The following is a 25,782-nucleotide window of genomic DNA, read 5'->3' as shown; positions in this document are numbered from 1 at the left end:
TACCCGCCAACCATAATAAAAGCCTGCATTGCGACGACAGTGACGGCCAAAACGTGGGGCAAGGGGGCCAATAGCTACGCCCTTGAGATTCGAAGGCAAAAGTCGGTGCCAACAGCAACGACTTTCACTTGCAGATTTAGCACTATGATCATATTGATGTTGAATTCTAACGCACAATTAAAAGGGGTGGACGAAAATGAAGCTGTGACGTAGCTCGTGCACGTATTTTTTATAACAGAATAAAACAAAGAGGGAAAGAAATACGGCACAGATGCAGCAGACAGTAGGACTGCTCCGCCTCTGGTTGTACCGTATTGACGGTTTCTCCAACCAGACGGGTTGGCGCGACGACTATCAGTCCAAGTGTTAGACAGAGTGAGAACACAAAACTAGCTTGGGAGCCGATGCTGCTGCTGCATTCTTTTGTTCAACTGTCACCTTATACATCATCCGACAGCTAGTCTGACGTAACCGAAAGTGTCACGAAACCTAACCTCGATCAGCATGGTAAAATGGCACAGCACTCACAAACACATAGGCACATAGATACACGGGGCACTTAGATGTAGTGGCTTGGTCAGGTCGATAGTTTTGCCACCTTTTACACCATGTGCTGTTGTGACCCGACTTGCCTCAATGGCAGCCTCAGAAATACTGCCATCTCTGACAATCGTTTCGCCTCAACGACACACCTCCGCGCTCCGGCGCGGTCTAGCTCGCTGTGTGTGTACCGAGTAGAAGAACATCACATAAATACAACGAAAGTCTGAAAAAACCAAATGATCGTAGGGAATGAGAAATAAATGTAATTCCACCAATGTAGTTTGACTATTTTTAAAACTGTAGTATGTTGATCTCGTTTTTTTCTTTTAATATAACGTGATGCGGGGAAGGGGAAATGGTTTCGCCATTAATACTCCCACTGTCTAATAGATAAACTGATGCTGGAGTTTCACTTCTTTTTTCGCCTTCCCTCCACCCCACCCCTGAAAACCAGCCGAAATAAGAAAAAGGAAATAAATCTACAACTTTACCCTGTCAATCTTTATGAAAGAGCGACGGATTGAGGATCGGGAAACTGCAACTTGCCGGTTGGAACAGCACGAAGCAGGGATACGACTGACGAGACCTATTCACATAGCGCCATTGCTCCTGCTCTGGACCCCAGTTGGGTGGTGTTCTACCGCCCTAGTCTGCTATTCGACACATGCCCAGAAGGAAGCAAGTGGCTGTGGGCAGCACACTTGCTCAAACAAACACACAAACCATACTAGAATCGCGCATACAAGTTGCAATCGTTGTACACACTCCCGCTTTATCGCCCAGTGTTCCTATTTGATCAGTTTAAAATTGTATTGCTTAGTAGTGAAAAGGTAAAAACCTTTCCTTTCTCATCTCTGACTACTTTTGGATTCCAAAAAATGCTAATACTACCATACAAGAACAACATTAATGAGTCACAAATTTGATTTTTTTATTCTGAACAATATACTAAATATATCAAACGGACATTGTTATAAGGAATCCTTAATACAACTTTAAGTCAATGTCGTATTGGTCTTAGTCATGTCCTTGATGTAAGGCAATTATGGTAACGTTGCAGTAAATATAACATCAGAATGGATATTCAAAGATCAATTCCTTTGCTTTGAACACACGTTTTCCGATTCCAACATGAATACTTTAAATGCGCTAGGGATTTTCAAACCATGACCGAGTTGAAGTACATTAGACTGAAAACTACTTATTTTTTTTTTGTCCTGAAGCTCTGGACCTAAAGTGAAAGCGAGGCTAAATATAAGCGGCCGGACAACAGTGATGGACCAAAGAGGTGCGAAACGTCACACTATGCACGTGTAATGGAAGTCGGTTTAAACGAGAAAAGAACCAAGCCGAAGCGACGCCTTCGTTCCTGTTGTCACCCGATTCCAAAAATACGATAATACTATGAAAGAGTTCTACAGTGTGAACAGTATGGCCATATCCAATCCTTTTCTAAGTAATTAGGAGTACATAGCTACAAAAGTTGACCTAAAAAAGGACAACGTTTTATCATAAACTTGGTAATTGTTGTCTAAAAATATGAACCACAGAAAAGATCATAAGAACATAAAACAAGAAACAGTAACAATTGTTTCACGTCAATCCCGAAAACCCTCAGTAGTGGGCCGTAATCGGCTTTGATAAAAAACAAATGATTTTGTTAAATTGGTTACTATTAACAGTCGCTCCACGGCCTACGAAAGCTGTGTTCTCAAACATCAATAACGATCGTTTGGACCAACCTTGTATCTAAGGGTCTCTTATGCTTGGAAAGTTGGAAAACTAGAGCGCTACACCATCTAACGACACAAATGCTAACTTTTCGATTACCCTGTGATTAGTAGGCAAGCTAATGGTGAAACAATGCATTTCCCTTCACACTAATTTCACTAGCACTTCTTTTTCAGTTAATTAGTGGCCAAATTTATCAAAATTAATTTCAATATATAGATGAAAAGCGCATTTAACTGACTTGAGTCCCGACTTTTTTGTGGAATAATATATGGACGGGGAATATCATAGTCTCGTTCATAATAGATTAAACTTATTAATATGTATGTCGGAATTATATTTCTCCCAGAAAGAGCACTTCAATGTTAAACCAAGTAGATTATTGAAATTTTGAAAATGAAACAATATGGACCAATTTATATTGTTTTCGGACTTATAGTCGCTCTAGATAATTTTTCGATAGACTTCTAGTAACTTAAAGTAATACGTCCATACGCGTCCGTTGCAGTATCTCGCATACCTTACCTTTGAGGATCAAGGGACGTGGCTCGGATCCATATCTTTTTGTCAAACGGAGTTACGGTAGCCCTATCGATCAGTCTTGATGTTTTCAACAGTAAAGTGATAACTTGTCTCTACTATAGTATCGTGATTTACACCTTAAATTAAAGACGAAAGTAATAAATTAAAAATACGCGCAGTAATGATTACCATATTAAAAAGTTATCAGAAAAAAGACCTATGCTCGTCATATGAACTAAGAATGCGTTTGTATTCTATGACATGATATGTGGTAATTGTTCGAAAATGAAATTTTTGAACTCAAACTACTATACATTATAAAGAACGCTTTCATTGTAAATTCTTGTACTCTTAGATCTGGTATTAGTAATTTCTAGGACATAATTATAACCTGGTTAAGAGTTCAACAATAAGGGATAGGGATACCTAGAAAATTTTACAACCAACAATGTAAAAAAATGTACGCCATATTTTTCACTTGAAGTGTTATGAAATAAAAATAAATAGGACTGATAATAGGAGCGTGATTCATGTTTTTCAATGGAAAAGAAGAGCGCTTTACGCTTCTGAACGGTCTGAACGATGCATAGGCAGAGTGTCTAAATCAATACTACTGCGCAGGAGCCGCAAACCAGTGTTGGTCCAGCATAGCAGTCTACAGGGTATCATATAAAAGATCGCTGTCTCCTTGATTCTTGGATGACAAATGTCAACATAACCCCAACAATTTTACCGTCATGAGGGATTCAATAATCGGCACCGAACGTTCGTGAGTGGAAACACGTTCTGTTTAATGTAATAGTTACAAATATAAAACATACATTATTTAGTTGTGGTAATTTCAGTTAAATTCGCAACCCCGATCCTTGTAATGATGTTGCCAGAACTAGGATTAGTGTTGAGCCGAATTGTAAAAAATTAATATACATGTTGCTTTTGATTTGATACAATGTGACGATTGATGTTGCGATGTGATAATGTCTTTAATCATGTTAACTTCGTACAGAGTTATCGCCAAATCGCTTACTACGAAGTTGGAAATTCTGTCTTATCATTCTATAATCTTATAATTATGTAACTTGTACCCACTACAATAGTTGGATAGTCCTTACATTTTTATTACTATTTCCGTAATCAAACTGTTTTTGTCTTGCGCTGCTAACAAACTACACATTACTATCTATTTAATGTCAAGCGTATTGATTTCAAAGTGAGAAATTCTCCCATGGATGGATTCGTAGCCTGAATTCAAATAAAGAATAATGTTTAAACTTGTTTTAGTGTGATCTTGCGTTAAGCTGTGCCATGTAACCATTCCACAAGATGTCAGCAACGTTTCAGTTATTTTATACTGGGATTTATAAACAATAAGAACTTCAGACATAATAAAACATATAGTATCAAAGTTCAATTTAATTTGAAAAGAAAGTAATTTGAAGACAACACATGATTTTTTAAGCTTCGTTTATACAAACGTTCATATTCTATAACTCAACACTAGCCTACCCAAGAAAAATATTGGATACATGTATGTCACACTCTGAAATAAAAGACCAGACAGAATCTTTTTGAATGATCAACTTTGTTGTTTTTAGGAAAACCTAATCTCAACCAACAAATTCGAATTCCTACGCCCTGCTTTTTTTATTTCCTTGTTAAAATGTTTTTGACGGTGGGCTATATCATTAATACGGAAATGTTTGGAAATCTCCGTACCATTTTGTTTATCGATTAATATCTAGTCCCTCACGCATGCTGTGGACCAGTTCATAATATGGGGCAACTTGAGTTAAAAATAGAGAAGAAAGAGCAACTCTGTCTTGGTCTACTGTTGCTGAACTGGGAAATCGTGATGAATTCAGCGATTCGTCACCGCGTGATTCCCTCGAAAAAAATGTATCCGCACGTTTTTACTTTTATTCGATCTATAAAGTACTCAATACTATTTAAGGAAATTGAAGCAGTCGTATCATACGCATATATCGAACGCCCTGTTTAATGCATTGGATTACTGCACATATCAGCAAGTAATTTACGATTATTTTAATTGTGGTCGATATTAATGTTATAATGGATTTTGTACCTGGGAAAGTAACTTCATGACATTCTTATGCAATGTTCATTACAGCATGTTGAATAATCTTATTTTTTTATATTAACGTGCACTGCTACCATTATTCATTTGCAATGGGTACAGCAGTACATCCAACAACTCACAACTGCTGCATCAAGTTCAGTTTTATTCTTTAGATTCACAGTTAGGATGATGCGCACGCGCATGTCTACAACAAGGTACCCGCAGTCCCAAATGTACACACAGAAGCGTATACAAAGACGAACTTATATATAAATTTCATATGTATTTATCTCTATACTTGTATAACTATATACACAATACAAATAAGGACGAAAATAGGAGGACGGTTATCTGTATAAGTTTGAGGGAGCTACCACAGTTGTTTTTTTTGTGTTAAAACACCAGTGGGGGATTCGCGTCCTTGCCTTGCTTTCCTTGCTAATAAAGTCTGCTCACCGCGGATGTTTTATAGTGCTTTTTTACCTAAATGCGTGTACGGTTCTTTATGTGTTGCTAACATGCCAGTAGATAACTGCAACCCTGTTTGGGATTCGACTTGGCCGTCTTGATGACTAACACTTTTCTGTACACACTCGATTGACTATGCTATATAGTACTTTACGTGTACGCAGCGCTTGTGTGCGCTTGAGCTCTGTTCAGGAGGCACGAAGAGGGACTGAGGGAACACTGCAGCGATAACGTCGCCGTATGTCTGTCTGTGCGTGTGTGGGTGTGTGTGTGTAAAGCCACTGCGGCAAAAGATGCAGACGAGGATGGTCGAGAGACGGAATTACTATTCAACGAAAATGAAATGTCATCGTAACCGAAGGGTCTTTCCATAACAGACAGGTAGATTAAGATTGGTTTTTGACGCAATTATGATGACCACCCTTAAACCTTCCATTAAAACAAGAAGAGTGAAGCGGAAAAATAAACAAAGAGAAGAGAATGCAAAAATCACTTACCAACTGGATCCCATAGCGAAACATCCCTAGTAATGTTTACTTGAATGAAAAAATAGAGTATCCTGCCAATTTTAATGCCAGTTGCACACTATCAAAAATTATTGTTGGCATTTTATGAGATCATATGTTGTATGAAAGATCATTATCTAGACCACAGGATTTTTTATCGTCGTTGTATGAAATGTTGACACACTGCAGATTTGAACACTGAACTGAACGCACTATACGATATTGAAAGGATTTCGCACTTTTCAGTGAATGATTGCAGTCTTATTACTTTGCTGCGCCAACTTGATCTCCACACTCCCTCTTCTACCCTTCTACCCTCCAGACTCTTTCCACCTCTCTTTCACACCAATTCTCTGACACGTTCAACAACGAGACGGCTGTTGGCCCGCCAACGTTAAACAGCCACTACTTCTCCCCCTGCTGCCCCACTGCTCTACTGCAACGTCGCTATCGTCAGTCGCCGCCCGTCGGTCGTCGTCGCAGAGCAAAACTTACCCGATCGAACCGACACATACAGGCGTCAGGGAACGTGGCGTGGCAGCAAAGGAGAAGGGCGGAGCGCCGACTTGGACTAACCTGGGTAAGCACCAAGTAGTAAACGTAACGAGTGCAGTAGGGATCGTACAACTATACAATATTATAACCCTTCTAAATAACAACGGAGGAACAAAATACAGAATTTTCTTACTTTCTTTTTTGCATTGTTCGAAAAAGGACGAGAAGTTGACCTTTGTGTTTCTTCTTAGTAATAGTTAATATACCAGACGTATTGAATGTTAAAATCACCAGTAAACTTTTTTTTAAAGAAACCATCATAGTGTTATATTTTAAAAATCTTACAAGATAAATCTTCCATATCAAACAAAAGCTCTATCAAATAACTTAGGTTTATGGGCACAAGGCAATCCTTTTTGCATTATACAATGAGTGAATTGAAAATAAAGTCAGTTATAAGGAGAATGAGCACAAAATATGACCGCAACAAATTTCGAGAAATTAATCCATTCATTGAAATTATTTTGTGAGTTGTTTTTGTACAATGGTGCCACTATACGTATAATTTGAATACTATCCGAGAAATTAAACTAGCCTCCTAGCGGAAGAAATAGACAACATAAGACCTCACAATGTTAGAATAAATGCTAAATGCCTATAAGCTATTGAACTGTGATAATGAATTATAATAGCTTAGCAGAGTTGGGAGGAACTTACAGAACGCTATTTTTTGCTCTACAAAAATAAACAAGAGTGCGATCTCCCCAATTCAGCAATGATGGCATCGACAAGGACACTTCTTTATGTGCGGTAACTGCGAAATAATCCTTACGAGAAAAATAGTTTTTCAAATCGTTTCCAGTTTTTCTTGGGGTTGTTGTAAACGTTGAAAATCTTTTGAATTTTCTAATAGTTTTGCATGATTCTTTCGCCATCCCGATTAAAAACCCAGACGATGATCACAAACCTAATCTTATAGTATTTTTTTCCTATCTATAAGGGAAAGAAATTTTTTAAATTATTTATATTTATTTCGAATCGAAGGACAATTTTTATTATTTTTACTATCCTAACAAATTTTGATTGTAAAGCAGGATTTATTTTTTTTTACTTGATTTTTTCTCTGAAGAATTACGGCACTATGTAAAATATTATTTTACATTTCTTTTTTTTTTCATTTTCTATCTATTTTTGCGGGGACGGGAAAATTACATGAACCCTTTTCTTCCCTTCCCTTCCACTCGCCCATGAAGAAAGTTATACACGTTCAATTATACTACATGAATATCACGTTAGATTTTTTAATTTTTTATTCTGGAGGTGGAAAAATTTCGCCTTTGTTATAGTAAGCAATATTTACCCTTCCTACGAAAATGAAACAAAAGAAAATGGTGAAAACACCGTGGGATGGAATAGAAGGGGGGAAATAGTCTAAAATAATAAATCTTATTTTCAATTCAATATTCATTATATTAAGTGTTTTTCCAAAAATTTTAAAATTGAGTTTTTGAAAGACGAGGTGAAATAGGACGATTCGAGTGAAAGTCTGAAAGATTGGACAACCACCAAAAACACAATCTATTCTGCAGTTTGATTGAATTAAAAAAAAACATTTAAATTTTTTAATATTTATTTTCTTCTTTTGTCTAAAAACAATTTTTGAATTCCAGTGGGCCTAATAGTAGCACAAATTCAGAAATGAAAAGAAGGGGTACTAGACAATTTGGGGTGACGCCATTAAAAAGAGGGTGTTTCCCCGACGGACCAGTTTCGTATTCCTCTTGCAGTCAAATTCCACCCCAGATTCCCCAGACGATAGTCCTCATAATAAATTGGTAAAAAAACATATACCATGGCAGAATTATTATTGTAATCAATAAAACAATGGACATTATCTAATATTAATTTTTTGTTCCTTTCTCGACTCGTAGAACAATACCAAATTATTGTTTAAAAATCCTCGAAAGAAAGCCGCATTTTTTATTTTTATTCTTTTCTTGGGAGTGACAAAAATTGGAAACTTTTTGAATATAATCATTTTTTGTAAACCATTGTTATAAAATCATTTGTCAAATTATGAACGCGTCCCAAGTACCCCCCCCCTCCCCTATGTAGATTGCAAGAACCACATACGTATAAAATTATTTATAATTGTCAGAGTGTTGGCAATTTGAAACAGGATTGACAACAAAAAACAGGATTCATTATTAATAAATAAATAAATGCCTGATAAGCATCTTCAGTTTGTTGACCAGATGTCCCGAGAATTTTACATAAGAAAACAAAAATTAAAACGCAGATATTTTTACGCCGAAACGAAATTGCAATACGGAATACGTAGTTTGTCAAAAGATCCCTCCGTCAGAACTTGAGGTTACATTAGGATATACGTATCGGTTAGAAAATGACGAAGAATTATAAAGCTCTGGGTGATATTTTACCTTTAAAAGTTTTGAAATATAGCCCAAATAGCCCCACAAAGTTTCTAAAAAATATGATAGATGGCTACAAGTTGCCTTCATGCTTAGCAATAGAGGCTATTCACCTCGCAGTTTCCCGAGTCAATTGTTTCGATATCCGCCATTTTGTGCTTTTGTTTTGGTTGTCTGTATCGGCTGAAAGGTTGTTTTCCAAATACAAAGTGGATTTTGTGTATCAGTGTGTTATTTTTTTAATTTTTTTGTGTGTCAGTTAATTGCTATGCATCATGGTTAGTATGTGTAGCAATTTGTGTCTCCAGATCACATTCCTTGTATTTAAAAAAATGTTTTCCCCTGTTGTTTACTTTTTTCGCGACCGAATCTTCAGAGAATTGGCCCGAGGGAAGAAAAGGGAGAAAAGGAAAGTATGAAAAAGGGGGGACCCATACTTTCCTTTTCTCCCCTAATTTAATGTTGGGTTTACAGCAATATGTAACATGTTTTTATTCTGAAAATATTCCATACTGTAACAAAAATGTTCGATAATGCAGTTGAGTATTAATTTTATTTCTGAAATTACTCAACTGAAACGAGGCAAAAGATTGTTACTTGTCAAAGTTGGCACGGGCTAGATGTGATGGTCCATAGACACTATCCATAGACACTACACTATCCGTACTTTTCTTAAGTTCCCAATCTAGCAAATGTTCTTCCACCTGTTGAACAACATCAGTTGAACTTTTGGTATTTCAAAAGAGCCTTGCAGTGAGCATGAGATTAGAAATTAAAAGACTTGTAGGTCTTATAAAGTAATTTCTCAATTTAGATTAATTGCTATAGAAGAGACCGGACTCATCTTGAAAACCGAAAAAAACAAACAATTAAATACATTTTATAAATATGATTTTTTTTAAATTACCGTTGTTCCGCAAATCTCCACTACGGTGCGCTATGGTACCACCAATTCCCACAACGGTGCGCATTAGTTGAGAAGTCACACGACTTTTGGTTCTGCGGAACCATTGTAACTTTCAAAAGCTCAATATTTGTATTCATGTTATCTTCAACTGCGTAAAATTTCACGCAATTCATATTTTGATTGATATAAAATAAACAAAAAAAGTGTCACTAATCATTCCTCTACATACTCCATAGTCTGTCCAACGTAACATAGTTAAATTGTTTTGAAGTGGTGTAGTTTGGATGTAATACGATTTTTAGCAGTATGGGGGCCAAATCGGACAGTTTAATTCAATGTGGGGAAAATGTTTTATTTACAGTTATAGCGTTAAGAATAAATATGAAAATTAGCTAATCTTTGCAAAAAACATTTTTCACCCCGTGTAACCAGGTGCAGTCGTCTGTCCAATTCCAATCCATTTCGTGAAAAAAAGTAGAAATAATAGATGTTATTTCTATAATTTAAGTTACATCGCTGGAAAAAAATCAAGAGGAGTGGGGAAGATTTCTGGTTGCGTTTTATTAAAAAACACTTTCGCAAAGAGGAGGAGAGACATGGGGGAAAAACCGGAACTTTGCAAGGAGGATTCAGTCTCCTCTTTTTGACAAGATTTGAACACTGATATATTACCTATTTCCCGTTCAGAAGGTTTTCAATGTTTCGCTTTTTTTGGGGGGGGGGGGGGGGAGGGGACAATTCAATAACCCCATTATTGGTGGAGTCTATCTGGTGAGAATAAAATTCAGAAACAATTATTTGTCATATCCTGGCCAGTTCTCCCCTAGTGTCATTTTTCTTAAATCCATTGCCATGTCCCAAGATTCTTATTTTACCATATAGGATGTAGCACACATACGCTGTTAGATCATTTTAACAATATAAAGAACTATTTTAGAGAGTACGACTTCATCATGCACTCCCCTTTCACCCAACATTCAGAAAAAAAACTAGTATTTATAAAAGCCAACGTCACCTAGGGGAGGGTGGGGTTATATAGTCCACAGTAGGTACTATGTGAAAAGTGAAACAGCAAGTTAAAAAATATTTAATTTAGTTCTAAAATTCTAAAATTAATACATGATGTTGTTCATAAGTATCTACTTTATTCCCTAAAAAATTATTACTTCTGTACTTAAAGTTTTTTAGTTTTTTAATAAATAAGAAATGCCCTCTAAAATTCTTAAACAAACACAGGATTTTTTGGAAATTACTCAAAATTCCTAAATTTTAAAAGAAAAGGGAGATAGCAAAAGTGTAGATATACCTTTTATCTTTAATCACCAAAAATAAAATTTTTTACTTTAAAAATGTGTTTTATAATTCAAGCTTTCCCAAAAGCGTTTTTTGGAGGATATTTGGGACGAAACTGTGGGGTAAATTGGGACTAAAAGGGAGTCTGTAATGAGCGGAGCTTAGCTCAGTGGCAACCCTGAGAAAATAATAAATTTTAAACAATTTATTTTTTAAATTTAGCAATAACCTAAAAACATAGCGAAAAACAAATACTAGGTGGCAAATATTATAATAGAATGATATTTTTAAATTAATTTATAACAATATTTTAGTGCTAAATTTAGAGTGTTTCACCCTGTTCCATAAAAACCCCGAATTTCCACGCCCACTTTTTTTTCGCAACTTTTAAAATCGGTAGCGGGTAAACTAACAACTCTAAAATAAAATAAAAAATACTGGAGATAGAAAAAAGTGAGACAAGTACAATAAAACCTGTATTTTACAAATCAGATGATTAGAAAAGGCCCTACACGAGAAAAACCAAAATTGGTCCAAATAACCCCCACCCTCCCCTACATGGCACTTTAAAAAAATACCCCGATAATTGTGTTGAACCATTCCATACCATAATCTATGTACTGTAATGCGCGTATTCGGGCTGTACTGAAACGCATGTACCAGTAGCCCTTATGTCTGCGGGAGTCCCTATCTTTCTCTCTGATAGCCATTCTCTCCGTTCCATCTTATAGCACTAGAACCCTACACTTTCCCCTTCTATAGATCAGCTCTCGTCTCCCTTATTTCCCTAAATGTAACGGGGCGCTATACAAACCGAGCTCCGTGCTACTATAGCATCTCGTCCCCATCACTAAAGTCGTCCCAATATTGCTGCCAACCTGTCGTCCCCAGCAATCCTTATATGCGGCCCGGCCTAGCTTTCGGGAATTCTTCTCGGAAGGCTAGGCCGACTTGGAATATATAAACCCGCAGTTTCCTTGTCAGACTGTGTATTTGGTGTGTACCAAAGTGACGTGTAGAACTGCTCGATCCCCCTCTTGGTAAGCGTGTACCCGTTAATAACTCTGTTATTAAATACAAACTAGTTCGGTCTAAGTGTCCTTTGTAAGTGTCCGTATGTATGAAAATAAAAATAAAAAAATAATTAAAATGTCATTTAAATACCTGATATAATTTCATTTTTTCAATCCAAATATGTAAGTTTTAAATTAATAACGTCGTCCTGTTACTTAATTATCTAGTTAACGTTTCGGCTAAAAACTTAAATTTAAAAAAAAAATGTCGTTTGGAAGTATCCAGCGTGTAGCGTGTCGCGTTTATCTAAACGTTACATTTCAGAAAAAAGCGAAAGCATTAATGGCTTTACGTGACCATCTTGTGAAGCAAACCTTTCCTCGCCAATTGACGTGGAATGGTGTGGGAATCTTGTAAGAGGGACAATATTAATCACTGAATGTGATCATTCTAAACCACTTAGCACCTTATTATCAACTACAAATATTCTGAAAATATTTGTATTATCATCTGTTAAAATTTTAATGCTTTCATTTTTCTTTAGTAGTTTCCTTTCGGTAATTCTGAATTCTTCCCTTTCTCACAAATGCGTTGCATATTAAACACCTACCAGAACAAAGAATAGCGATTTTTCTAAAAATTAATTAATCCATTTATATTTCTTCCTCTTTCTTATTTCTGTCTCATTTTTTGCTGTTTATTTCATCCGATTTGATTTTTTTTCCATTTTTCTACTTTATACTGTAATATTGAATTAAAAAACAAAAAGCCAGCACACACTATATAATTGTTCTAGCATCTTGTTTTCCGATGTCCCTTTTTTTTGTCAATATAGGTTCGATATAAAATATTTATAACGGGAAGTTGTCAACTCGAAAAATATTCGTACACCCCCCATATTTTTAGTTAAAAAAAAAAAAAAAAAATGCGGAAAATTTAAAAATAAAAATGGGAAAAATATTTAAGAAAAAACGAAAATTCAATTCAAAAATTTAGCTTTTTGGGTTTTTTCAAGATTTTCCACAAAATTTTCCAAGAATTTTTGGAATTTGTAAAAGAAAAACTAAGTGTTGTCCCAATTGATTTGTTTATTATCAATCTTGTTGGCAATCGAGTGCTGACCAGCAACATTAATGAAAAAATAAGGATTACTTCTTAAACCCTACCGCGGACAACTAAAAAACATTTTAAACCCCTATATTTTAGTCCAAAAATAAAAAATAAAAAAAATTATTTAAAATACATTTATTTTTTATTTTTTATTCGTACACCCAAATAACAAGTCGATAACCCGATTTATAATTATTTTGTTTTTCTTCCTTTTTTATTCGTTTGAATTCCATGAAGAAGCTGAAGACAGTTTTTGATCGATGTGATTCTTTAAGGGAATAACGCTACTGTAGATAAGGCTGTATATCAGAGTAGAAATAAGTTTTCAGGTAGTCAACCGTAGTCAACAGCCAAGCCTCAACAGTGGGCTAATTTTGAAGCTGAAAAAAATCTTGAATGAAAACGCAGAGTTGTATTTTTGCATAAAAATTCTTTCGCTGCACGGTTCAAGTTACAAAATTGGAAAAAGTCGGATGTATAGATTGTAGTCAGGACAACCAACATCTGACTGAACATAGACTTAAAGCTGGCAGCCTTGCAAAACATAGTAACAGAAAGAGTGCCCCATGTTAGGAATTCTAGCAAAATAATCCAGCTACGGTTGTGTTTTACATAATATTAAATGATGCGGTTGTCAGTCATATCAGATTTGTTTCGTCTATATTGCCGAAGCAAATATAAAATTCCTTCGATTTTATTTATGAGACGCATACTGCACTTGCCCGACCTTTGTTAATATGGTGATATAAATAGGCTATACAGTGTAGAGTAGAGAAACGCAATCAATGTTTCCCTTTAAGCATAGCGTCTATTAATGGAAACAACGGTATCCAAATGATGGAAAGATTTTAACTATGGTGAGGTTTATACACTGAATTCTTGGGTTCTTAATACACGAAATTCTCTCTATGCCTAGCTAATCTAACTCATTTAAAAGTGACAAGAGTAAAGGCTGTATGTACGAATAGAAAAGGAAAAATGAGCGTGATTGTTTTTCCTGTTGAAACCTTGCTATCTGGTTCTCTCTTTTTTTATTTCTTGTCTGCGTGCGTGCTCGATCTTTTTTCGGGACCTTGTAGTTTTCGTACCGTACCTCTGAATCTGTTCGCAAGCCAAAAAAAGGATACGAGTATTTCAGAGACAGTCCTAAAATTAGCAGTTGCACTGGAAGGTGGAGGCGAGAAGAACCGAGGACATAACCACGCGTTTAAACGCACACACATGGGACAGGCGGGAAGTCTACCAAAAAGTCACCCAGAAACGAATGACTGAATCTAGATATAACCTATGATTAAAGCAATACTTTTTGTCCCTGGAACAGATTAAGGAACTCAATGATTCAATAGTTTATTTGCACTCTTCAGGTCACAACTTTGTTTTGTTTTCATTAGGCATTGTTTTGCACTTTTTTCAAGAATGCAGTTGAACTGTTATCTACGGGTTACTTATTAAACCATAAGTATCATTTATGAAACACTATGGACGTTATTGATTTTTCATTTTCCTTGTGTTTGTCGTGTTGTTGTCAGAAGGAGAGGAGAAATATATGGTAAATTTCTGATTGCAGACATAATTTAATTGACTTATCACACATATCACTTTGTATTATACAGCTATAGTGTTAAAAAATTTTATAGTTTCCTAACTAAGCTATGAGTAGGTTAACATCTTCATTTGATCATTTAAACAGGAACGCAAATTTAAAATGATTAAGTGAAACCTTTTACCTTTCACTCGCCCGTCGACATATTAGGCCTGCTAACATCTTTGTTATTGGATTTTCCGACGTTGGAACTTTGGCACCTTGGGCGCTTCCGCCCATACCGCCACTTTGCCACATGATGATGAGAATGACCTGTAGATTGATCTGTTTAATATTTCAACACGTCTTTGCGCCTTTTAATAAGGCGAAAGGTTGATCGAAGTCCATAACACTCACGCCTATTCGGCATTGAAAACTAACCGCACAATGAAACACCACACCATTGTAGACCATTGAATCGAAGAAAAAGATTTAAACAAATCAATGGTGACGAAATTAAGGTAACAAATTTGATTCGTGAAAAATCGGTATGTCATGAAGCAATTTGAAAAAAAAAATCTAACAATAGAAAGTCCACAAGTCTATTGCTAACGCACCGGGTAGGAAATGAAAACACTTCTCCCGTCTACAGCTGCCAACAACCGACTAACGAAACCCTTTTCGTTTCTTCTTGTTCAACGATTTTCAAATCTCTTTAATCAGCTGCACGAGTTGGAATGGCTCTAAGGTATGGCGGAGTCTATATAGAGCTAGATACTAGATAAGAAAAAAACAAAGAAGTATGTTTTATTTCTATTTTTTTGTAAGTCATTTGGTGGTATTTTTTCGATTGGAGGAAATAAACATCGATATCGATAAATCTATATTCTATAGCAACTTTTGCAACAACGATAACGAAATTTTTTCTCCAACTTATCGAAAAAATCTGACTTTTAATAAAAATCCCGCAATTGTTTTTTTTTTCTCTGGTGGACGATCCCGACCCCACCCCGCCCCCACCCTCACCCCCTAGCGAGCTATTCATAAACGCCATCTTCATAAGAAACTGTAGCTTTTTCTCCTAGTTCTAGAGGCATCTTCTGCGCCATCCAAACAGAAATTTTCGATTGTTAGATGCGTAGGTAGGAACTGGGAAGAATCGTATTAACAAAGGAAATTATATTTCTACAAGTTATCCTTAACTGATATAAGGGCATTGCACGATGTATACTCAAAGTCTAAGGAAGTGAAAAAAATAAAACAATAAAATAACGGTACAGTGGTTCTGACAGCAGTCCCTGACTCCCTGGCTAATCATCCAGGGGTAGTGAGTAGTTCTACATAAAAACTGAGCAAATTCAAAATTGAATACAATAAATAAACTTTTTAATGAATTCTTAGTAGTAAATTAGGTAATCGAATTTGTATGAGGAAATCAGCAGACAGTTATTACAATTTAGAGTAGCCCCCGGAAGGAGAATTCCTGCAGACTACAGGGCAATGACGATGCCAATGGTGAGAATCTGTGACCTGTGCATATTTTTGGCATTCACTTCTTTTTGCTTCCTCTCTTGTATCGTATCAACTATCAAGCTGTAAAATAGAAAAAAAAAACAGTGATATGCACGACTTGGCTGCACCGAGAGTTGGATAGGTTTGTCAATGTCAAAGGACGTTTGGTTTTCGGAATATATGCAACCCATGATGCAACCTAGATAGTTGTCTGTTGCCTCCTAAGCAGACTCTGCTCCATTTATATTGTAGAAATAGAAAAAAAAATCACCGTTAGGGGGTTTAATGTGTTGAATCAGAATGCAGCTCAAATTTTTGAATATTCCCACCAAACTGCTATCAAGTTTTAGGCTACATCATAATTCTATCTATCAAATAAGGCATGCATGAACATCACAGATTCATTCTGAATTTACGATATGTCGGTTAACTAATTCCAATTATAGGTTTTACTCAATTTAATTGTGAAAATAATTTTTTTCTTAATTTGATAAAGTACAAGCAACATTTAATATTTACATATATGTGGTGGAATGCTTGAAAGACTGCATGTCATCATTTAATGCAAAGTGATTGTCTGGTGTTCTTACCATTTATATGACATCTGAAAAATGTGTTTTTCTTTTGGCACAGCTGACAGATTACGGCATTACGCCCATATAGAATAGATATTCCAGAATATTTATTCCTTTTTTTATCGGGTCAGTAGGGGAACCAAAGTAGCTGTTCCGTTTTAGGACACACAGCTAGGGTTTTGTCCTTGACGCACCAGAGGTGCTTTCTTCGTTTTAGACTTCACACATTCTTCCGATCACACTGCATGATTTCTTGAGCAAAGCCTATAGAAAATTCGAAAAATTGCACTGACAAATCCGCTGGGGCCGACATGTATTAGCAACTGGCGTTTTGGTGTAGCGGAATTGTGGATAATATATCCAAATTATTCAGTTTAGGAGGTTTTCCCATCTAGGTATCTCGGGCAATCTGCCTTAGTAGAACTATGGAAACATGTTCACAGATTGTATGGTTCCATTTTTGGGTTTATTTTTGTGGGCGGACCGGCGGAGTGCTTGCGGTCACGTGATGATGGAAACTCGATTCAGAATCATGTCGTGTGTATCAGACTTTGCCGCGTTTTGTTTGTTTATTTTTTTGCATGTGCTAACGATAAAAAGGCCTATCCTTAAGCTGAGTTAAGCATGAAGGACGAAACAGTATGAGTTTTTTGGCGCAAAAAATTTAGCTAACTAAAGTAAAATTTTGTTATGGTCTTAAAGTAGAGAGCTAGAGACACCGTCTCAACTTTCAGACGATAAATACATCAAGATTAAAGACATTCCTAATCCTAAGAAACCATTAATTTCAATTAATTCAATAATTGAATTCTACGCCATCAAGAGGCCAAATAATATCGAACAGTTTTTTTTTACTTTGTTTTGGTTTGTCTGCAAGTAGAAGTTGAAATCCAAGCTGATTTTTGAAAACCACAATAACATTAACCGAACTTAACCGCATCAGCAATGTATTTAAGAAAAGGCCGAAAAGGCTTTGTAAGAAAGAAAGGAACTAATTTATTTATTTACCAATATTTGGGACTTGGATGTAATTGAAAGATGCTGTACAACTTGAATCTTTTGAGATGCAGTAATGAAATAAATCTTACCGTATAAAATATGTTTACCATATATTAAACCTTGTCAAAAATGCACGTAGAAATTCCCCCTTAGTCTCATTTGAAACCTAATTATGTCTATTTTTATGTAGTATTTATAGTTTTTTTTCCTTAAAGAGCATTAATTTAAATGTTATAAGTTACCTACTACCTACTTACTAGACTCCACTTTCAAGAAATTTAATGAAAAATATCAGCGCCAAACCCATTAAAATCCAATAAGCAATAAGCAACAAGCAAACTAAAGGGCCGGGGGTCTAGTATTACGATTATAATATTTAAAACAATATAAAAAGTAAAAACTGATACAAATTGGTTGGGGCCAAAACGCTGTTTTTGACTGTAGTGACTATTTACTTTTATATATGTCTGATTCTGATCTGGTATTGATTCGTCTGCTTTTTTAAATTTAGTTTTATTTCTAGTTGCCAAATATATATTTTGTTGCTAGCCTATTTACGGCTCAAAAAAAATTTATGAAATTGGTCAGATAAATTAGAAATTACAAAATCCCGCTGTTTTTCCTAAAATCTCAATCCCATCTCATCCCACAATACCCGTTTTTTAAAACGGGTATTTTCAATTTTAAAAACTTGAAAATTTCAAAAGTGGGAAAATCCCACCAAAGACCAAAGTGGCAGCCCTGCCGAGCAATAGATAGACAGTAATGGACTAATGGCCGACAGCTAAGACGCTCGACCGAGAAGCTTTTTGAAAGGTCCATGCTCATTGAAATATTTGTGAAATGACGCAGTTTTTGCCTCCAAATCTTTTGGCTCTTTTTGCGCCACGCGATCCCCCTCCATTTTTACCACCACCTGATAAATTGACTCATGAAAAAAAAAGAACGCCATACATTGGTATAGCGCAGTATACAAATCTGTTTGAGGTTAGTATTTGATTCCATTAAAAATTAAAAATTGATATAGTAGTCAAGGTAAGTATTGCAATTTGATCTAATTTGATTGATTTGGGAAGTAATGTATGTCTTAATTTACTAATGCACGGGTCCCAATCCCAATTTATGGAACAGTTTTGGTTCATTTATTCATTCTCCTCTAGATGTGTCGATGAGAATCCCAAGTTTTCATGTGTGACATGTGAGATGCAAAATATTTTGTGAAAATGTTGTGAAAGTGTCTTAATTTTCTGGAAGCACAGTGTTTCCAGCTGAGCCTTTTATCAGGTTGACAATTTAATGTTAGCATATGTCTGAGGGGTGTAAAGTAGTCATTGTTTCACAAAGTTTTAAATGAGAGATGTGGAACGAAACATTGCATACTAGAAGCATTCTGATGAACTAAGTACTGAGCTTTCAAACATAACGAAATTTTTAATATCATTTTATATTCTTAACAGGATCCTAAAGATACACCCCCTCCTACGCGAGCAGAAACACGGGATGAACGGCGCGAAAGAAAACGTCGCGAAAAGGCAGAACAAGTTGCCTATAAACTTGAACAGGAAATTGCAATGTGTAAGTTCTAATTTTTGGTGTGTTTCTACAATTTCTTTTATCAATTTCCCTTTTCTCTGGCATTCATAGGGGATCCACACAGTAATGGTGTTTCTACCATGGACCCCTTCAAAACGCTGTTCGTTGCTCGCATTGTAAGTGTCAATACTCATACTATAATTTTTTTTTCTCATCACTTTTATTTTATTTCGAGCTTAATGAATAATGAGTGCTAAGTTATAACTAGTAATCCGCATGAATGAAACGATAATTCTTGAAACATTTTCTCTCAGAATTTTGATACTTCGGAATCTAAATTGCGCAGGGAGTTTGAAGTGTACGGAGTTGTTCGGAAGGTAACTTACAAGCACCATGTGAAATTTAATCACACGCTTACCACGCTTTTTAATGTTACAGATTGTGTTGGTGCATGACAAGAGGACTAGTAAGCCACGCGGTTATGCATTCATCGAGTATGAACATGAGCGAGACATGCATTGTAAGTATTTCTTTTCTATTATACCTAAGTCGTGTGGTAACTGAGGGTAGTGGGCTAATTAGTAAGGCCTGCGATAGCTTTCACTGTTCAATTAATCGTCGCACCACCAATTTGTATGATGATGAAAGGGGTGGGGGTGAGGTGGGGAAAATCTGTGATTGATTTGTACCTTAAAGTTTTCCTATATTTCATTTTGTCGTTTCCGGTCACAGTCGCGGCCTCCGACTATTTGGACGGTCATGTGGCCTTTGTCGCTTTTTGTCTCTTGATGCTAGGTTTGTATGGTCAATTGGTAAGGTTTCGTTTGGTTAAAGTTAAACCAAAATCCCTTTGAAATCGACTGCAGGTTCAAATTAGCTTCAAAGAAAGTATCTTTTCGTTTTCACCCTCCCTTCCCCTTGATGGTAGTAAGTATCCTGGTAAGTCGGTTACTAGGCTTTCTAGCGCCACTAAAAATTAGGGCCATTTCAATTCGATCAGATTCTTCGAGTGCTGCTGCGCGTTAAGAGGATTCACAGGTAAAGATGGGGACAGCTTGAAGAGGGAATGGATCTGCTTCTGTGATTGGCAACATTTGATCGCTTATTAATAGATCTGGATGTTACGTGAACATAGCCGTAATCTGGTAAACGGCCGTGGCGTTGGTTTTTTATGCATTTTCCAAGTGTTATGATTGGTCATACTTGAAATCATTGCATTTTTCGTTATTTGTTAATTCACGGTAAATATTTTTCGAAATTGCTGGGAGGGGTAGGTAATGGAGATCCTTCGGTAGGTGATATTAGGTTTGTGATACTAATTGTTGGAACTCTCCTTCTCCATGTTATACACGCTGAATTTTTCGTCTTCTCTGCCTGCTGTACTACCCGTATTTACGATTTGTTCGTTTTGCCGACGGCGCCGAAATACTGGTTTGTTGTTTTAAAATACCAGCTGCGTACAAACACGCCGACGGAAAGAAAATAGACGGCCGCAGAGTTCTTGTAGACGTAGAAAGGGCAAGGACTGTCAAAGGTAATTATTTTAATTAAATAAGTTTTATGTTTATAGTTTGCTGCCCTTTTTTTCGAAGGCAAATTTTAAAATTTGTTTTGAAAATCCATAGGTTTTTTATTTTGATTAATCAGTGTAAATAAGTGCACAAAATTTTTTTCTTCTTGTTAGATATTATAATCATGCCGCCATGGTTTCTAAGTACCTAAACTATTGCATTCCAGGTTGGCTTCCTCGCCGTTTGGGTGGAGGCTTGGGTGGGACTCGTCGTGGAGGACCAGATGTAAACGTAAAACATTCAGGACGAGAGGACAACGAGCGCGAAAGGCAACGCTATTTGGATCGCGAAAGAGAAAGAGAACGTGGTGTGCCTGAGCGTGGTGAACGGGATAGGGGTCAAGAGAGGGAAAGGGAGAGAGAACGGGATAGAGATCGGGGGGTAGATCGTGAAAAGGAACGTGATAAAGAAAGGGATGGTAGAGATCGTGACCGTCGCCGAAGATCAAGAAGGTAATTACAAGCTGCCCTAGTATGGTAATGCATGCTAAATTTTTTATTTTATTAGCCGTGAAAGAAAACGCATTCGGAGGAGTGAAGACAGAGGTGACGTTTCGGTGAGTGCCTCCGAAAACAATGGCCCTGCTACATCAGGTGATGAACGCCGTAAAGATAAAGAGCGGGATAAAGAAAGGAGAAGGTCGCGATCTCGGGATCATGAGAGAAGAAAACGTTCGCGAAGGTAAAACAACCATTTCCCTTTCTTTTTATTCTACCGTCACGAAACTAACGGTTTTTATGAAGTCGAGATAGGAAAAGAACCAGACGTAACGATGGACATGTCGAAAATTTGGGAGGTTCTGAGGGTGCTGGTCAAGTCGCTTCTGGCGATGAGCGTCGCAAAGAAAAAGATCGAGTTAAAGACAAGAACAAGGATCGCCGGGAACGTCGCGATCGTTACAAGGATAAGTAAGCAATCAAATTATCGAATTCAACTTCAGAATTTAATGAATAATTTTTCACAGGGAACGAGAGCGTAGGGACTATGTTCGGGAGGATGGTGAACAAGTGCGAGTGAAGGAAGAACCGCCTGATGGTATTGGAATTAGCTGTTAATGAAAAATATCTATTACTAATTTGTGGAATTGAAATTTGCAGATTATGACTATACGGCCCAACAATATGATGGCTATAATCAATATGATCCTGACAACATTAAATACGAAGTGGAAGAGTCGCAATTCCAGACTGAAGAATACTAGCGTATGTTTTTATAGCAGTAACTTGTCTGTTCTTAAGGCTTTTTAACTTTACAATTTTAAAGTGAGGTGAGTATGAAACTGGAGGTAAAAACGTCAAATACACGTTATTCAAAAGCCCCAGTGTATTAATTCATTATTAATGAATATAATAATCCAAACTAGTATTTTAATTTTCTGCAACATTTTCTGCAATATTTCCAGCAACATTTCCGTCGGGTACCCACAATCCGGAGTCAACACATCTTTTCATATGAAACCGTGCTTCTTCTTCAGGTAGTGTTGAAATTGCTTGTTGAAGAAGCTCAATGTTTTGTTTTTCAAAACAATCCTTAAGAACCTACACAACAAAACACATGATTCATATATGTGGAAGGAAATTTATGTGTCTTGCTCAATTATACCTCCGGTAAACTTTCAAATACTTCAACGGGATCCAACCCTCCAGGACCAAGTCGTTTTTTCTTTTCTTCCTCCTCAGCTTCGGCAATTGCAGCTTCTATTTTCTCTTTCGCCCGCCGTTGTATACGGTCTTTGAAAGCTACAAGTTCGTCTTCAAATCCTTTACGATACTCAACATCTGCGATTTGAATTCTAAAAGAGATAAAATAGTAAACAATTCATTTAGTTATAGCTACATAAAGGACAACTTAATATAAAGATAAACCTTGAAAAGAATGAAGACACACATGATCTTGGATCTCTGTTAAGGTGCCTGGATAATTCAAGAATGAATTGCATGCAAATGCACTGATGGGCAACATGTTCCATTAAACTTGTTTTCTCTTCCATTTCTAAATTAATACACCAAATCACGAGATAGTTTGCTGTTTCTTCACAAACCAGCTCTGGATTTTCTTGAAGGAAACGCTTACTATCATCATACTTTTGTAGCATTCCATATGCCTTAAGATTTTTCTCATGTTTCTTGAAAAATTCACGTGTTTTGATTTCTTTCTCCTCTTCAGTGAGCTCTTTCACTTTTTTGGGTTGGTCAACATTGACCACAGTTTTTGAAAATCCAGGTTGACTAATTGTATCTACATTCCTAAAAAAAATATGCAAAAAAACCACAATTAAACTTTGAAATTAGACATCACATTAGGATATATTGAAGTGAATCTTTTAAATACCATGGCATCAACTTTTCCTTTTTTTTCATTTGTTCTTCATGATCTTCGAGTTCAATTTTTTTCGATTCTAATTCACTCAATTGCTTTTTCAAATCTGTCACATCAATACCTTCTTTCATCACCTGTTCATACTTACTTTTAACTTCTTTTAGTTTGGCAGTGTTCCTTTGTTAGAAAAGTTTGATTTAATGTAAACTTTAACAAAAACATTAAAGCTAGTTATTTAGCATTACTCATTTTTTGCTTTGAGAAACAGAGCTTTTTCTTGTTCCATTTCCTTCATTTTTTCTAATCTAGCTTCGTGTCGCCATTTGAACAGAGAAGGCGTGTCAACGTTAGGATGTGTATCATCCTCATCGTCAGATATCTGTAAAGTATTATGAAGTACGTGAGTGTTTAAATGAAACATATAAATAACGAATACTTAATTACGATACTTAATTACGATTAAATACTATACTGACAATAAATAGAAGGTTAGAGAACCCGCAAAAATATGGTAAAATAACAACACAACATTTTTGAAGCAACAATTTACCTCGATATTTTTCCATTTGCTGTAGTCTACCATTTTATTCGCGATAAAGTTAAGAACTTAATGGAAAAGTGGAAAGTGACAGATTATCTAAACGCTAACACTACGAATCTACGATTGTAGACTCGACAGAGTGGTGGCAGAAAACTGAACCTTTGCCTAAGTGATAACTCCAAAGAGGTACACCCCTCTGGCGATGGGTGGAGCTTGTTCCTGAATGGACTAAAGCAACTTCGTCTCTACTAAGGCCATTTTAGCTAAAAAAAGGGGGGTTTTAGTTTTAGCCTTTAGGAAAAATGAACATTATTGACACATTACACACTATTTACATAATAAAACCCGGACAAAATCGTAGCGTGGGATCTTAAAGAAATGAACCATTAAACATTTATATACGGGAAATAGGGGTCTTAATTCAAAAAATTTATTCATTATAAACTGATACTTATTTTATTAATAAAAAATGTCGTGACGATTGCAATCGTTCGATCGTGCGATCACGACCACGGTAAATTTTTAGCGATCGCGATCCAAACTGAAAAACGCGACCGGGATCGGAATTGCAGGCCAGAAATCGCTCGATCAGATTTGCGATCGTCGCTATCTTTAATTAATAAAAAAACCCTTTTTTTAAATAGCACCACCAATAAATTATTGTTTTTATTTTTATATAAAAAATTATTGTTATACATTAAAGTTTATAAAGTTTCAGTGATTAAATGTATTTTTGCAAATTGCTTTGTGCTTTGTCTTGATTCTTGAAAACGTTGGTAATCATTTCCCCTTGCCATCTAGCGGCGATCGCAAAAAAGATCACGACCTTGACATGATGTTTGTTTCTGTTAATCGGGCCGGGCTCGCGGTAAAAAAAAAATATCGGCCACAACACTGTTGATAAAAATGTGTTACAAATTTTTTACATTTTCGTTAACATTTATTATTTTAAAATTAATTTAACAGCGCGACAAAATGTTCGAGGCTTCGAGCCGTGTTTAACACGGAGTTTATGGCGGTTACCATAAACTTAAAATAAATCATTAAAAGACAATTAAAGTAATTCGAATAATACTAAAAGTAATTTTTTGTGTAAACTAATAGCGCTTATTTGTGAATGACGGTTTTTGTGAGAAGTTGATTTTTTGCGTGCTAAACTTCTTTCTATATCTGTTGCTGTGACTTCACATGTTGCGTAGTCAGCATCGCGCAGTACTCTGTTTTCACCTGGGAGTAACTCCCTTTTGAGTCCTCCTTCAAATGCATTCTTTTTTTCCTTCGAATGTCGTTTCTTTTGAGAGTCATATCTTCATTTGTACTATGGAAAAAAGCATTCCGTTGTAGGCTTTAACAAATCATGTTTCTAAACGTGGGCGAAATTCTCTTACTCGTTCGTTAGCTTTTTGTTCAATTTCAGACAGTTCGTTCTTAAAAAATTGATTCTCAGATGGGTCCTTAAATGGTTCTATGATTAAATCTTTCCATTCATTGTATCCAGTAACGGGTTCTGGGTTTTCAGGTTGGCTAAATGTTCCTGGAATGACAGAGCTAATTTTTTGAATTGTTCAGAAAAATAACGTTTTATCTGTTCTTTAAAATCGACTCTCTCGAAATAGGGAATCTTTTCTCTGAGAGGTCTAGATGTTTTTTAGTCCTTCATCGGGTGAGTAGGGTTGGGACCGAAGCGTCTGTTGCGTTTTGGTACAAAATCACTAAGGTGTCAACCCTGACGCACGGCAACGTCCATGACGCGTCGTATGCAAAATCCCCAAGTCTTATCTCTCTCTCTCTATTATCTCGTCACCCTTTCACCCACCTACTCAACTTTGAAGTTGGGTGGGTGGGTGGTTTTTGACGAGGGCTGGGTCGTCGGGCTTCGTCTCCAATCCAATGGAAAAAACAAGACTTGGGGATTTGGTATACGACGCGTCAAGGACGTTGTCGTGCGTCAGGGTTGTGATTTTTAACGATTTGTTAGCTAACGCAATGGCTCCAGTATTGGCATCTAGAGCAGTGGGGGAGGGGGGTCTACCTCCATAGACAGAGTAAGGGACATATTAACAAGCAATCCACCACTCAAGCGCACCAAATCCATGGACCCCTCTTTTTTCC

At 36.3% G+C, this 25,782-nt stretch overlaps 3 protein-coding genes across 9 annotated transcripts in view; 1 reads left to right on the top strand and 2 right to left on the bottom strand.

Annotated features, from left to right (window-relative positions):
• The window catches only part of LOC124206118 (potassium voltage-gated channel protein Shaker-like), a 35,291-nt gene extending 19,714 nt beyond the window's left edge, over positions 1-15,577 (bottom strand). The window contains exon 1 of one of the 7 annotated variants that reach the window (XM_046603776.1): positions 14,826-15,577. In XM_046603776.1, coding sequence (XP_046459732.1) covers positions 14,826-14,938 — 113 coding nt within the window. In that variant the 5' untranslated portion in view covers positions 14,939-15,577. Of the gene's footprint in view, positions 1-3; positions 1,484-5,838; positions 6,096-14,825 lie in introns of those variants that run through there. The other 6 variants (XM_046603775.1, XM_046603773.1, XM_046603768.1 and 3 more) reach the window with 6 other exon arrangements.
• Positions 15,578-18,257: 2,680 nt separating this feature from the next.
• On the top strand, positions 18,258-22,128 carry LOC124206116 (U1 small nuclear ribonucleoprotein 70 kDa-like). The gene is made up of 11 exons (XM_046603765.1): positions 18,258-18,693; positions 19,164-19,281; positions 19,351-19,415; positions 19,554-19,616; positions 19,678-19,759; positions 20,693-20,773; positions 20,977-21,262; positions 21,318-21,491; positions 21,554-21,718; positions 21,775-21,845; positions 21,908-22,128. The coding sequence occupies exons 1-11, from the start codon at positions 18,550-18,552 to the stop codon at positions 22,009-22,011; spliced, it is 1,353 nt and encodes a 450-aa protein (XP_046459721.1). The 5' UTR covers positions 18,258-18,549; the 3' UTR covers positions 22,012-22,128.
• On the bottom strand, positions 22,119-23,838 carry LOC124206117 (hsp90 co-chaperone Cdc37-like). Its single transcript, XM_046603766.1, has 6 exons — positions 23,680-23,838; positions 23,375-23,508; positions 23,142-23,306; positions 22,676-23,056; positions 22,413-22,602; positions 22,119-22,348 (listed from the first exon to the last, which is right to left on the bottom strand). The coding sequence occupies exons 1-6, from the start codon at positions 23,710-23,712 to the stop codon at positions 22,178-22,180; spliced, it is 1,074 nt and encodes a 357-aa protein (XP_046459722.1). The 5' UTR covers positions 23,713-23,838; the 3' UTR covers positions 22,119-22,177.
• Between the last annotated feature and the right edge of the window lie 1,944 nt (positions 23,839-25,782).

Source organism: Daphnia pulex, chromosome 10 (genome assembly GCF_021134715.1).
Source record: "Daphnia pulex isolate KAP4 chromosome 10, ASM2113471v1".
NCBI lineage: Eukaryota > Metazoa > Arthropoda > Branchiopoda > Diplostraca > Daphniidae > Daphnia > Daphnia pulex.
This window is presented reverse-complemented; position numbering and strand designations above follow the sequence as displayed.

What these genes read in the sequence shown, in the direction of transcription:
- LOC124206116 (XM_046603765.1), top strand. Translation starts at nt 18,550, where the DNA reads ATGACGCAGTTTTTGCCTCCAAATCTTTTGGCTCTTTTTGCGCCACGC. An exon ending in AGTATACAAATCTGTTTGAG is followed by an intron (nt 18,694 to 19,163) that starts GTTAGTATTTGA and finishes TATTCTTAACAG; the next exon opens with GATCCTAAAGATACACCCCC. An exon ending in CGCTGTTCGTTGCTCGCATT is followed by an intron (nt 19,416 to 19,553) that starts GTAAGTGTCAAT and finishes ATTTTCTCTCAG; the next exon opens with AATTTTGATACTTCGGAATC.
- LOC124206117 (XM_046603766.1), bottom strand. Translation starts at nt 23,712, where the DNA reads ATGGTAGACTACAGCAAATGGAAAAATATCGAG. An exon ending in TTTCTCAAAGCAAAAAATGA is followed by an intron (nt 23,307 to 23,374) that starts GTAATGCTAAAT and finishes TTTCTAACAAAG; the next exon opens with GAACACTGCCAAACTAAAAG. An exon ending in GTGTCTTCATTCTTTTCAAG is followed by an intron (nt 22,603 to 22,675) that starts GTTTATCTTTAT and finishes TATCTCTTTTAG; the next exon opens with AATTCAAATCGCAGATGTTG.